The sequence below is a fragment of the Syngnathoides biaculeatus genome, chromosome 18, assembly GCF_019802595.1.
Source record: "Syngnathoides biaculeatus isolate LvHL_M chromosome 18, ASM1980259v1, whole genome shotgun sequence".
NCBI lineage: Eukaryota > Metazoa > Chordata > Actinopteri > Syngnathiformes > Syngnathidae > Syngnathoides > Syngnathoides biaculeatus.
Genome location: NC_084657.1, coordinates 19,440,947 through 19,454,543, shown reverse-complemented (window position 1 = coordinate 19,454,543; position 13,597 = coordinate 19,440,947). Strand labels below are relative to the sequence as shown.

Genomic DNA, 13,597 nt, shown 5'->3' with positions numbered 1-13,597 from the left:
TACATATAAATGTGCTTTGCTTTGCTAAATATATTACAGTTCATAACAGGTAACGCCTAATTACTGTGCTTTCCCACGCAATTGCAGATTTAGAAATGTAAAACACAGACAGGTAGAACAGGTCATACTGCAGTTTCACTAAGCGTTTTGATCACACGGCTTTTTAAGTTTGTTCAGACCACCAATGGTAGATGAATGGGTGATTTATAACTATACATTCTATTGTACTGTGTAGCATTTTGAGTTTTAAAATAAATGTAATTCTAAGGATGAAGCCACACTTCATCCATTTTCTGCACCCTTTGTCCTCCAATGTGAGCTGGAGCCTTGCCCATGATTTCCCTTTTGTCAGCGTACACCCTGGACTGGTCACCGACCAATCATAAGGCACATAGAGACAAATAACCATTCCATTTTGGTGTGTCAGAATTCACAAAGCTTTGGGAACACATTGTTTTAATTGTGCAGAAACCTGCGGTATCGTTAAAAAAAAAAAAAAGACCAGTTGTTAGGCTTTTAGGCTGTTTTATTTTTTCTCCTTTTGCCTAATTGGGTATGGTAAATAGTTCAAAGAAAAACATTTTTACTTTTGTAATTAAGTACGTTTTTAAGTCAGCTGTGTTTTACTTATAAACTGTGATCTGTAAACATTCTTACTTGTACTTGGGTACAAAGTAAGAAGTCTTTCCATCTCTTCTAATCAGTAGCCCATACTCCACTGTGCTGATGAAGCTAACAAAGTACGCACTGTACTGTACATAAAGTTATGAATTCAAAACAAATCTACTTGTTTCCATATTTGTGTCATTGTCAATAGTTTTAGTTGAATGTAGTTTTGTTAACATTATAATTATTTGAATCAGTGAGCTATTTTATCATTTGTATAATTTTACATTAAAACTGTATTTGTCATATTTTATTTGGGTCCCGCACGAGTGTCACACTTTTCTGTAAAGAGATCACGTCTTCATCAAGGGGTTAAGTACTTCAACCAATATTATTGGCTCATAGAGAGTCACGTGATCCGTAGGCAGTATCCGGTCAGGCTTCGTCATAGGCTAAAGGCGACTCTCTAAATTTGGGATTGATTTCAAGCTTGTCGACGTGAAGGAGCAGTTCAATTGTTGGCAATCTATAGAGGTAAATCGTTGACGACAGCACTTTGGTAAGTACACCTAAACCCCTGATGATGTACACAGTCGCTCTCATTTAAGTACAATTAATAGCAACATATCCATATCGTTGTCCAGACGTCGAATAATAGCAGTAAGTGGATGCCATTTTGTAGTAACCTCGCCTAGCTTCTGTTAGCTTAGCAACGAGACAAGATTACAACGCGCACGAGCCTTTCCTCGTGTGTGTGTCCGTCACACAAACGGATTTAAACACGCTTTTCACAATTTATGTACACACAGAAAGAAGTGGTTTTACTCTATAAAACCTATGTTTGTCTTGTATTTTAGTGCGGGCTGTGAAGTGAGTTAGGCCACCGTCGAGCGTACCAAGTTTGATGGGTTCTATGACTAATAATAAAAATGAAATATATTTATACTAAGAAACGCCCCTCCATTCCATTTTCCAAGCCGCGTATCCTCACAAGGGTTGCGGCAGCGCTGGGGCCAATCCCATCTAATCAAAATGTTGTTTTTGTTTTCAGTTGCCAAAATATTCACATCATGAATCACTGTCTCTTATCTTCCACTAGTTGTATAAATGTAATCTTATGTGATTGAAACTTACAGTTGAGCTAGTCATTTGCTTCGACTAATAATTGAATGAAACATAACTACTGTATACAGATTTACTTGCTTTCTGAACCTCCTTGTACCACTTATCTTCACAATGGTCAAACTAGTGTTTTTCTTGTTAATGCCTTATTTACATGTCATTTTGGATTTGTGGGCATAATTAGGTCTCACCATAATATATTGGTGATTCTTGTAATTTGTTTTTATCACTTTGTGTACTGTAGATACATGACAAAAGATGGTCAGACCTCAATTTGGACCTCCGCGTGTAAAGCCCAGGTATTGCACATTATATATTATTGCACTCAGACTTCCAAGTGTTATTAGTCAGTGTTGCATATTATGATATGAATTAACCTCCCACCCCACTTCACCCCCCTCTCCTCCCCCATACAGCAGATCTTATGGAGATGGTCATGGCAGTGGGCAGAGAGAGGAAAATTACTCTCCTAACTCCAAAACAAGAAGAGACCCCCATGGCCACCCGGGAAAGCCCAGTGTTAACTGGAGAGAGTCGAGGGGTCGAGGTCGACCCCCACCTGACAGAAGAGTTCCACTGATAGAAGACAGAGAGCCACGTTTTAATAATTGGAGGGCACACAATCAGGATTCATATCGATCCTTTCCTCCCAAAATAGAACCACCTCACAGCCAGAGGAGGCCCCCTTCTTCTAGACCAAACCGCTCTCCTCATGCCCACCACCAGTCATCATCCCGCAGTCCTGCACGGGGGTCCCCGGGTCATAGGGGGCCTCCTCCCTTTGGTCACTCCTCAGCTCACAGGTCACCCTCCCCAAGACATTTCCGTGGCCATCCTGGTGAAAAGAGACCTGGCCCCGCACCAGCCTTTCACGGTTCTTTCAGGGATGGAAAAAGACAGCCCGGTTTCTCCCACCAGGAACAGAGGTACAGAGGTCCGCGTGTGGATGTCAATTCAAGAGAGAGGCCCTTTGTGGACTCTGGTCACAGCAAGAAGCGATGGAACGACACTGGAGGATTCTCTCACCCACACAACGGCAAACATGGGCCTCCTGGGCCTCAGCGGAGCCCGAGAGAGATGCATGGGAGAGGCTCGTGTCCAGAGAGGTACAGGATGGAGGCAACTCTGCCAGCTGGTTGAAATGATTAAAAGAAAGCTGACCCTGATGCAGACCTCTGTTGGCTCATAATGCTGTATTCCAAGCCCCCTTTAAATGATTAGTGGGTGTTGATAAGATCTGTTGTATATGTGCTTTCACAGCATTTTGAAGAGGTTCCATAATTGGTCTATATTTTATCTTTGAAAACGATGCCTCCTTCCAGTTTGATTTTATCGTGGCTTAGAGAGCTCTTGCCACCCATTTAACATGGCAGGAGGATCTGTTATTGTAACGATTTCTTCTGTCTGATGGGTACGCAGGTGGTCATCTGAGCAAGACTCCAGAAGGCAACGTGGTCCCATGGAGAGGCAGGGCGGCAGACTCCACAGCATGGAGAGTGCAAAAGATGTCCCTCGTTTGCCCCTTTTCAGACCCCCACCTTGGAAAGGAGGCCCGCAACCATCATCGTCCTTCCACAGGAGTCCCCAGGTCCGGGAACTGACAGGCCCCCGCAAGAGGAGACTATCAGATGCCAGCATGCCATCATCCAGTTTGGCACCGGATCACAGTGCCCCTAAATATCCCAGGAGAGAGAGAATTTCACTTCTCAGTATTCCCAGACCATTTGGTGGAAGACCCTTATCACTTAGGGATAAAAGTTTTATATTTAAAGGTAGACAAATAAGGGTTGAGTCTCCCATGAGACTCAGAATTCCTCCACGCTTTAGACCCAGGTTGCCCCTTGGTGACATACCCCCTCGAGCACCTCACAGCTCTGTTCTTGCTATCAGGAAGAAACGCTTCCAGTCTAATCCGGTTCTCCTGAAAAGGGTGAAACCAAAAGACACAAGAGCTCAAGAGTCCCCCAGCAGAGATGAGGATGAGGATGATGATGATGATGATAAAGCAAGCAGGTCCCTGCAAGAGACTAATACCAGAAAAGAACAGGTGGAGTCTCGTCGCTCCTTGAATGCACACAGGTACGGTATTTTCCTTCTTGCACTCTTCGCAGGGGCTTGATGATGATTGGGAGGTCAAGAAAGAATGTTTTGATCATGACCACATGAAAAATGAAGAAGACATGATGCACGAAATTCTGCGACAGATTCTCCCCTCCCCTCCTTGCTATCCGTGTTCTGCATATTCCATAACGACATGGTGGTTTATTCTGCTGTACCGTCAAAGCAAACAGCATTTGAGGTGTGACACAAAATGTCTGTGCTCCTGAACCACACTGTCCTGTTCTGGTTTCTTGAGCGTGAAAGGAGTTGCAAAAGGTTCTTTGGCCTCTCACCTCACACAGACTTTGGGAAGAGAAATTAAAGTTGAAAGTCACCAAACAAGGCTCATTAAAGAAAATTCTCAAGAATAGGAATCTAATGTGAACATTGATGCTTTGTTTTGTGCTGAGATGGAAGACTGAAAACTGGGGATTTCTTTTTCCAGTGAAGAGGAGTTTGTGACTAATATTAAATATCACGTGATGCTGGATTCTTCGCTCATCTCTCATTGTGGTGGAAGAATTTTGACTTCAACGCCATGCATTGATTAAAATCTACTCTTAGCCAATTCGCAAAAAATAAGAAGTGGAAGAGGAAAATCACGTTTTGTTTGCTGAACGACTTGATATTTGAAGAAGGGGCACTTTAAGTGGAGAAGGAATGGGAGACCCTGTTACTACTACAAATTGAAGGAATGAAGGTCTGTTTCTCAACCGCCATGATTGTAAGAGTAACTTGTACATCAGGCACTTGCCAGATCCACGCTGGAGGTCATTATAATTTTCTGTGCAGACAAGATGCCAATATAAACATTTGAAAACAAAAGGCTGCTGCTTGAATGTAAATCCCCAACGGTCCAGTGATGCGGGTGTTTTACTTGTGACAATGACACTTCGTGTTCAAAGCGCTGTCACCAAGAAGAGACAAAGATCAAGATAACAAGAATGAATGGGTTTTACCAAGCATCCCCAAACTAAAAACTACATGTATAGCTGAAGACTGAGAATGCGGTAATGTCCGTGTAGTTGAAAGCGCTGTTTGCAGTGTCATTATATCACCTTAATGCCTTTACAATGTGTGATTAGGCCGGATATGGTACAATGCATGTGTACTACCTCTGAAAGTACCCAAACCCGCCCTTTTGCGTCAGTGCTGGTACGCACATCCAAGCCCAGGAAGGCAAACGGAAAAGATGGTCTCAACCAGTCCTTTGTTCGTTATACCTGCTTAGTGATGGAAGAGGACTCTAATCACCCTTTCACTGCTCAGCCCATCGAATCCCATTGCCAAGCAGAAGAGTGTGGGATCGTCTCTTTAAACCCCCAGCACACCTGGAAGTTGGATCCCCCTTTCGAAACTTACAGAAGCCTTCACGACTCCTCTTGCCTTTTCCATTCAGCTTGTACAATAGATCATGCGGCATCAGACCAAGGCCTTAACATATTTTTGAGGAGCAGCACGGCGAAGTAAATTGCGGATTGAAGATGCGTTGAGGCAATATTTTATGACGTCCTACCGACCCGGCAGCTTTAATGATGACTGGGTAACTGAAGAGAGCTCAGGTTGATTGCGGGTGCAAATATAGGAGTAAAGAAGCATGGACATTCCATGGTTTTGTAAGTACCACTGTGTGACACCTGGCCTTACATGCTAATTTTCTTCCTGCAAAGATGCTGTTCTTTACTGATTTTGCACAATGACAGGTCATCCTTTTTCTGAAAATTACGTTACGGTTGTTTTATCTCTCTTCAGATCATCCCCCATCGAGAAACGGGACCTTGTCGTTTTGTCTCACTGGGCAGCCGGCCAAAGCACGTCCAAGGACGACTCTCCTACGAAAGACCGGAGCCCAAAATCAAAAACGGGTAACTCTCATTTAGCCTTTACCACCGATCTGATTGCTATCAGCCAATGATTAGCATTTTAGGCTGATTGGCTTTATCGTAATTCACATCGATCAGCTTCAGAAAACATTTACTCCGCGTTGCTGTCGTTTACAGCTTATTTGAATCCCGAAGCTAGTTTTTCCAGTCTTTTGCTGTTTCCTTTGTCGTCAATCAGTAAGCTTTGTCAAATCAAATGCTCAAATATACTCTTAATAGGATGCAGCCAACAAAATTAAACAAACATGCCGACGTTCTATTGAATAATGCTCTAAAGGTTTTGGTGCATTTGAAGTAATTTAATTACAATAAATTTCGGCAAGTTGGCACCCATTATTTGTCACGTTGTAATGTTGGTTTGACGTAACCTGATTAGAATATAATACATGATCTAACTTGAGTATATTTTCAAAGATAGTCTTATACAGTAAATGAACAAGTAATTTAAATAAATCGATCTGTTGTTGAATTACTTAGATGGGTGATGGGCACTAAAAATCCTGATCACGTGAAGTCTATTCCCGATCTTTCTCTATTAGGTCACCTTGAGATAAAATGGGCTGCATGCTTTCTGTTCGCCAATTAAAACTTAACATTTCTCTTCAGACCTCAGTCCACACACGTCTCTGAACAGCCGACCGGCAAAAGCTGAATCAAAGTCTCATCCACCTGAAAGAAAACGAGGATATTTGGAAAGAAGAACATTCAGGTGAATACCTTAATTTATCGTTCTGTTATTAAAAAAGCCAGAAAGTATCTTGTTACTGAGGTCGAGGGATTTGTTTTTCAGGCCAGTTGATTTAATGCCAGATAGGCCCTTCAGACGACCTGGACCCTTGCAGGTGAGTGAGAATCTTCCATGAAAAGAACTGCTCAGAACCAGTGCTACTCTTCCATTATTTTAAAGGTCCACTGTCATGAAATGCATGCTTTTTAGTACGTTATTAATGAAAGACGACAGCCAGTATAGACCCATCTGTTTTTTTTTTCACCAAAAAACATGATTTTGACGTACATGGCTTTTTGTAACTCCCGCCATGAAAATCCTCTCGAGGGATTGATTTTCGAGAAGAAGCAGGAAGTGACGTACAGGGCAGTAGCGTACTCAGGCGAGCGCGTATGTTTCTATTAGTTTTACCTAAAGGACGAGAGCTTCGTGGGTTCCAAATGACAGGTAGTTGTGTGTATACAGTTACTAAAAAAAAATTATAGTTGGGGGGACGTAATCTGTAAATCTGGGGTGCTAAATGTGTCTATGTGCTCCCCGGCCAAAGCTGTCATCGGCAGATGTGGTGCCGCCTGGGTGGCTCGTTGCAGCGCCAGGCTGCGGTGGATCGGATAGGGAGGAGCTTTGGCCGCGGTGTAGTTGTCGCTCTCGGGCAGGGCTGTTTATCGCCGCCGCTGAGATGGCTCGAGTGGGGAGGTGTTTTGGCTATGATCTGCATATCGTCTAAATATGGCCCGAAACGATAGGGTAATATTGCCCTGTTCACTTCACTCAGTTGTGAGATGTTCTCTTCTTTGAAAAGAGCTTCCGTGTCAGATGGGGCGTGTTCGACTCCCATCGTAGGTGGCACAGCGTGTTTTTTAACGGCTAATGTCCCAGTGTGACGTCATGGACAGAAGATGCAACCAATATGACGACCACTTGGATGCCGAATGAGACTTCCGCAACTTTGCGCTTGGATGACACACTCTCCACTCATATTTATTTTTTCGTATAGACATTGAAGTGGATAATGTTATGTATTTTTCATTACAATATCTATTTTAGAATGTTTATAGGGATGACACTTGACCTTTAAACTCTTTTACTTGTGAAAATATCCAGCATGTACTGATTGTTTTTCCTGTGATGTTTGACAGAGACCAAGGTTTCCGGGTGCAAGGAGGCCTGGTCCTGAGCCATCTGCAAATTTTCGAAGGCCGCTCATGGTAAGTCAATATTCTTAAAAATAAATCATATTGTTCTCCTTAGTAGTGTGTTTTTTTTTTTTTTTTTTTTTTGCTAACCAGCATTGTTCTTCTTATAACAAGGAGAACCTGGTGCCACGTCCCTTTCCAAACCAGAAGCCAGTGTTCACAAAAAGTCACAGTATCATGTCTAAGTACCGCAATATGAGAGTTATGCGACAGCGTGCTCCTTACAATCGAGGACCTCAACACCGCTGGTGACTGCCTCAGGTATGCATGTCATGACCAGCAGTGCTACTCGTCTTTTACAATTAATCAACGTAAACTCCTTTTAATCAGTCATTAAATGCTCAACAATATTGGCACCCATTAAGTTCAAGTCGTTATTTTTTGATATATTTAATTTTTTGCTTATGAATTTTTTTTTCTCATTTTCCCCTCTGTGATATAGATCCCGTTGAGTATGAAATAAAGAATAAATGACTGCAAATCTAGCCAGTTTTAAAAAGGTTAAAAGCCAAAACAGAATAAAAATGCTACATATAAAACCTCAATTGGGAAAAAAATAGAACTTCATTTTTATACAGGTGGAATATTAAATTTTCCCAAACTGAACTAATTTTCATCATGTAGTTGTAATTCAGAATAGCCAGGAAAAGCTCACTGCACATGCTTTGTCTTTATATGAATGAGCAGGGATGTCATTTACGGAGGGTGTAAGTATGACAATCTCAGATGCCGCTTGTATGCGATGGAAGTCTTGTTTTTGACTACTTAAATTTGTTTTTAGTCAAGTTTATTTTTTTTAATAGTCCCATTGACTGCAGAATAGATGACTGACCTCCATCTTAATGATTGACGGGACATTTACAATGAAGTCTCCATGTCACACGGCTTTTCGAAATAAATGCATTGTTCGTGTATACACCTGATGGAATTGCTCAACTGTTTACATGTGGTGCATGTAAACAGTTAAGCAAAGCCCATTTAGAATGACAAGTCTCCATGTAAACCCGGCTACGGTGTAGTTGGTCCGCTGAAGAGAGCCCTTCACCTGTAATGTATACAGTCCCCTCTAAATGTATTGGAACGGCAAAGTCAAGTCGAGTTTTTTTTTTTTTTTTTTTTCTTTTGTAACTACATTTTGTTTGAAACAAAAGTTCCTCTGTCCTGAGTTGTTTAGCACATCTAGATGTAAATACCTTGAAATAAAAGGTGAAATTCTGAACTTTTGTCTCATTTATCTTTTGATACTCAGTATATATATATATATATAACAAAAGAATTGACTTTTTCATAATATTTTTGGAGGGGACTGTACATTGACATTCGCTGTAGTCAACTACTGGCAGAACGAGTGACTGAGGTTCTGCCAAATAACGTTCCCGTATTAGTTAACTACATACCAACATGCACAAGAACTCTGAAGCATTGTTTTAAACAATGCTGATGTGGTGGAGCAAGCTGTTAAGCTCCTTAACTAGTTAGCGTGTTAGCTCGCATGGTTTCTTGTTAGCTCATGGGCACTACACAGTGAGCAAGGCTGTGGAGTGTTTGAGCAAACACCGGCAACGGTGCACCAATCACCCTGGCGTTACATGAGACCGCTAGTGGCTAATGACAGCTTACCACCACAATGAAAAAATATTGGTGGAAAAAAAATATCAAATGATTTGAGGTAGTAATTATCACAAGCCCAATATAAACTTTCATCTATGGAGAGATGAAACAAAAATAAAGCTTTTCAGCAATGCAGAGAAACAGTACATTTCCAGATCGTGCAATTGAAGCATTTTAAGGGGGGGGGGGGGGGGGACCCTAGCAACAGCCAAGCATGGTGGAGGATCCTTATTGCTGTTGGGCTGCACCTCATGCTGTAGACTGGTAGTATCACTAATATAATTAAAAGGGAAAATTAACAGATTTTAGTGGGAAATGTCTTCCCAGTTGAAGAAAACTTGGTTTAAGCTCATGGGTCTTTCAGTGAGACAAGGAACCAAAGCACATAGGAATTGTTGAAAAGGAGAGAGGGGGTTTAGGGGGAGCCTTTGAAAATTGCCCAGCAATAAATTCTGATCTCAATCCAATTGGAGATCTTTGTGGGGGAGCTGAACTCTGCCATTCTGGGACAATAACCCTAAAAATGTGCATGGAGCATGCAAGAAATTATAAGGGGAGAGAAAATACCACCTAAGAAGTGAAAAGAAAATTATAGGTGGATAAAAGATATTAAGTTCTCGTGTATGCTCAAGGGTGTGCAACCAAATAATCAGGGGTGCCAATGCTGTTGACCCAGTTTTTTTTCCTTTGAAATTACAATATCAAAATTTGAAAAAAAGAACAAAATGTAAACTTTTTGACTTCCATTTAAACGATCCTGTTTATGTATTTCTGGAGATATACATGATATGCAAAAAATGAGAGCAGGTTAATGGTGAGCACAACTGCAAATGTACTTCTCTAAGAATTGTTTGAAAAGGCAGTGAATAAAACACTTGTTTTTTATGCAGGCCCTGGTACTGGAGACACTGGAAAAAGTCGCCAATGAAGTTGTACTGGCAATGAGCGTCACTTATTTAAGTCTTGTAGAATAGTGTTTTTTTTCCTGTAAGATTTTGTCATCTCAATTATTGCAGTAAAAATAAAATGTTAATGATTATATCGGTGTATTTTTTTTTTTTTTTGGTTATTGTTCTATATAACATGTCTTGTTTTGAGATATTAGGGTTGTCCCAGAACACTAGAGCTTTTCACAAAACGTTTTCCCTCTTGTTTATTTCCAGAACATTTACCATGACACAATGTTATGTATTACAACTAACTCAGAGTATTTGGTGTATTCCATCTTTAGCATTGAAGATTACCTTATTCTATTAATTCACCTTTTTTGAGCTTTTGAATAAAAGATGGCCTAGCACCAAATCAGGTCTGTGATGTGATTACTTGGAAATTTGCCATACCATTTTCTGACGGAATGTCCCCCTCTCCCCTCCCCCCAATGACATTATCCATACTAGTCCTGATACAATGTATATCTCTGTAGATGCCTACCAAGCCACATGATGATCAGTTACATCCATTTGTCGTACAGCTCAGTTTTATGAAAGGGATTTCCCCCCCCCACTTTTTGTTACTAGTGGAAAAACATTTAAGTGAATGCATGAAATCCAGAGGTCAGTTACATACACATCTCCTTTTATGTAACCCTATCCCGACTCGCCATTCTTAAAAGCACTTGCCCTTCACTTGGAGGCACCCTTCACTCTGGCCTAGTGATATTCCCGGGCTGGGTGGCGTTCCTGTGCTAAACATAACCCTCGATGCTGCGCCCCTCATCTAAACACTGAGCAGGCTACAATGGCTGGTGTTGAGTTACCACAGATTCTGCTGTATCTCACTGGGGAAGATTGCTAAACACGGTAAGTGTGTGCACTGAGTTTGAACAGTAATCCGGTCGGTAGGCGTAATGTTTACCAGTGAATGATATGTCGTCGATTCCTGCACATATTGAACATTAGTGGTTATCTTAATGTTACTGCACTGCTGTGAACATGAAAACTACGAAATATTAGTTCTGTAAATGCTGTACGCATGTACAGTGTAGACTTTATCATGCTTTGTTACATTCAAAATGAATTTGTGAATTTATTTTTTTTTTTGTCCACACTTTCATTCCTTGCATTTCTGTCCCTCTGCTTACTATATGCAGTCCAGAGTACTCATACCCCATAAAACCTACAATGACTATTTTGTGAGCCGCAAGACAATTTATACAATGTGCTGTAACATAAAACTATCTTAACCCAGAAGTATAAAACTGTCTCCCCTCCCTCCCACACTCCCCCCAAAAAGTGTTTCCAGTATACTTGTTTCACAAATAGACTGTTTTTCTCAAATACAAATGTTTTCTGAATGTGCTGTGCGGTTGTAAAGCACTGCAACCTACAACCAGAACAAGCATTGCTCAGCATAATGATCTTTATAAAGATTTGTGATATAGCTCTTCACCTTTTTTTTTTTTTTTTACTAGATTGTAGATATATGCTACCTGTTGTTGCTGTTGCCTTGGCTGGTGTACTGTACATAGGATAAGATATGACTAATGTATAGTTTAAGAATGCATGCATGGCTCCTTCGGCCTTTGGAATATATTTAACCCACAGCTCAGAACCTTGTCTACTCTGGTCTCATTTTAAACTATTGAAAAGTTCTGAGTAATTTTAAAATGTGCTAAGAAAATCATTTGAAAAATCAACTTATACACTTTATAATTATTTTTTTGTGGGGCAATATGTACACATGAATATTGATAGTAGTAATTAACCTCTCATCTGTTGGTGGTCTTTGCTTCCTAGACCAGAGGCCTGGACCCTGGAGGTTCTTATTTTGTTCTTGGAATAAATACAATACTGCAGTATTTTCTGTTTTCTTGAAATGGAATATATCTTAACTGTTGTTTCAAAACCCTGCAATGTGCCTTTCAGGTGGACACTGTTGATGGAAAGAAAAAAGAATTGGAGTGTGAATTATTCCACGGCACAAGAAAACTTGCAGGAAACAAGTCACAATGGCGCTGCTTCTCTTCCTGTAAGTTTACTTATTTATACAGACCATGGAAATTTTTTAGTTCCATAATTCTTCTCAAAAAGTTAAACTTTCAAATATTATATATTCAGGCCCCATGATTTCTTGTATTTATATTTTGTATTTTTTTCATAATTTGAGCTTCCACCTCATAAAACCTACAAAATGCTGAATTCCAAAATGTAGAATATTGAAATAATCATTTACTTCTCAGTTTTTGGAAAAAGAAAATTTACGGTCACATTAAATCAATCAAAATATTACTTTCAAAACAGATTGTTAATCAATACTTGGTTGGGAATCACTTTGCGAAATCACTGTTGTTTGCTCAGGCTCAGAAATGGCTTGACCCTATCAACCCGATAGGCCGTCTCTCAGAGGCGTTTGAATGTGGTGGTTTTTCAAACTGTGACTCCCGCCCCATTCCATTGTTTCTTGATCTACGCTTGATTCTTGTACCTTCTTTGTTTGATAATCCCATAGCCCACAGTCATCTCTTTTGCTAGTGCATCTTCTGCCACATTTTGTCCTTCCACGAGACTTTCCCTTGCTATGCTTTGGCACAGCATCCTGTGAACAGCCACTCTCCTTAGCTATGAACTTTTGTGGCTTACCCTGAGAGGGTATCAGTGATGGTCTTCTGGCCAGTTGTCAACTCTGCAGTGTTCCTCGTATTGAACCCAACTGAGACAATGGACCTTTGACTCGTGATATTAAGATCCGCCCCCCTTAGCTACATTTGCCATGTTCCACAAGCTTCCAAAATGGCGACTGAACAGAACAGGTTTGATGTCGATTCTCTAATGCCTATTCCAGATAATATTGCGGTGTGTTTTTTGCCAAATGCGTCAAAGTTGTCCAAGAGGGTTCTACAGAGAGATCTCAACTATTTCACGCAAGGATATGTACATGGAATTAAGATTTTGGACGGAGCAGGACGCAATGTCAGAGTTACAGTAAAATGTTGGCGATCGATGCAAAAAAAAAAAAAAAGTTTGACGCCTCACAAACGTCGAATTGAAATCCAACAGGATAAAATAGTGGAATCATACTGCACATGTAAAGCAGGGTGAGTACTTTTTACTTGGAAAGATGAGTAATATAATTGTAGTCTTTATAAGTGAGTTAGGTCTGAGTTTCTACATTTGAACAATGGTGATTAGTCACCAGATGAAAATTTTGACTTGGCTCGTAATGGAACCCAGTGCTCCGATTTAAGGGTCCGACGTGATACAAATAGCCAAACAGACATTTCTCTTGCATGACATGGCGCATTTATGCATCACTAACCCAACACTTCGACATAAAACATGACACACTTCATTCAGCAGGTGAGTGATAAACGAACAAAGTGAAAGTTGTTCTCGCGCAATGTATAAAGCACTGAT

At 40.7% G+C, this 13,597-nt stretch overlaps 1 protein-coding gene across 3 annotated transcripts; it reads left to right on the top strand.

The window, feature by feature from the left end:
- The first annotated feature begins 1,026 nt into the window (after positions 1-1,026).
- Positions 1,027-10,536, top strand: si:ch211-114c12.2 (uncharacterized protein LOC336578 homolog). Of its 3 annotated transcripts, none has more exons than XM_061803825.1 (10): positions 1,027-1,165; positions 1,973-2,027; positions 2,145-2,834; positions 3,148-3,807; positions 5,581-5,693; positions 6,318-6,420; positions 6,502-6,553; positions 7,578-7,646; positions 7,749-7,895; positions 10,136-10,536. In XM_061803825.1, exons 2-9 carry the CDS (start codon positions 1,987-1,989, stop codon positions 7,884-7,886), a joined length of 1,866 nt encoding a protein of 621 aa, XP_061659809.1. In that variant the 5' UTR covers positions 1,027-1,165; positions 1,973-1,986; the 3' UTR covers positions 7,887-7,895; positions 10,136-10,536. The 3 variants fall into 3 exon arrangements, with proteins under 3 accessions (XP_061659809.1, XP_061659807.1, XP_061659808.1); XM_061803823.1 differs by having other exon boundaries at positions 7,728-7,895; XM_061803824.1 differs by lacking the exon at positions 1,027-1,165 and adding an exon at positions 1,175-1,266 and having other exon boundaries at positions 7,728-7,895.
- Positions 10,537-13,597: the final 3,061 nt, after the last annotated feature.

Bases quoted from the DNA above. Each gene is read 5' to 3' on its own strand.
- si:ch211-114c12.2 (XM_061803823.1), top strand. From the start codon at position 1,987: ATGGTCAGACCTCAATTTGGACCTCCGCGTGTAAAGCCCAG. The intron at 2,835-3,147 runs GTACAGGATGGA...ATGGGTACGCAG, and splicing joins AGAGGCTCGTGTCCAGAGAG to GTGGTCATCTGAGCAAGACT. The intron at 5,694-6,317 runs GTAACTCTCATT...ATTTCTCTTCAG, and splicing joins GAGCCCAAAATCAAAAACGG to ACCTCAGTCCACACACGTCT.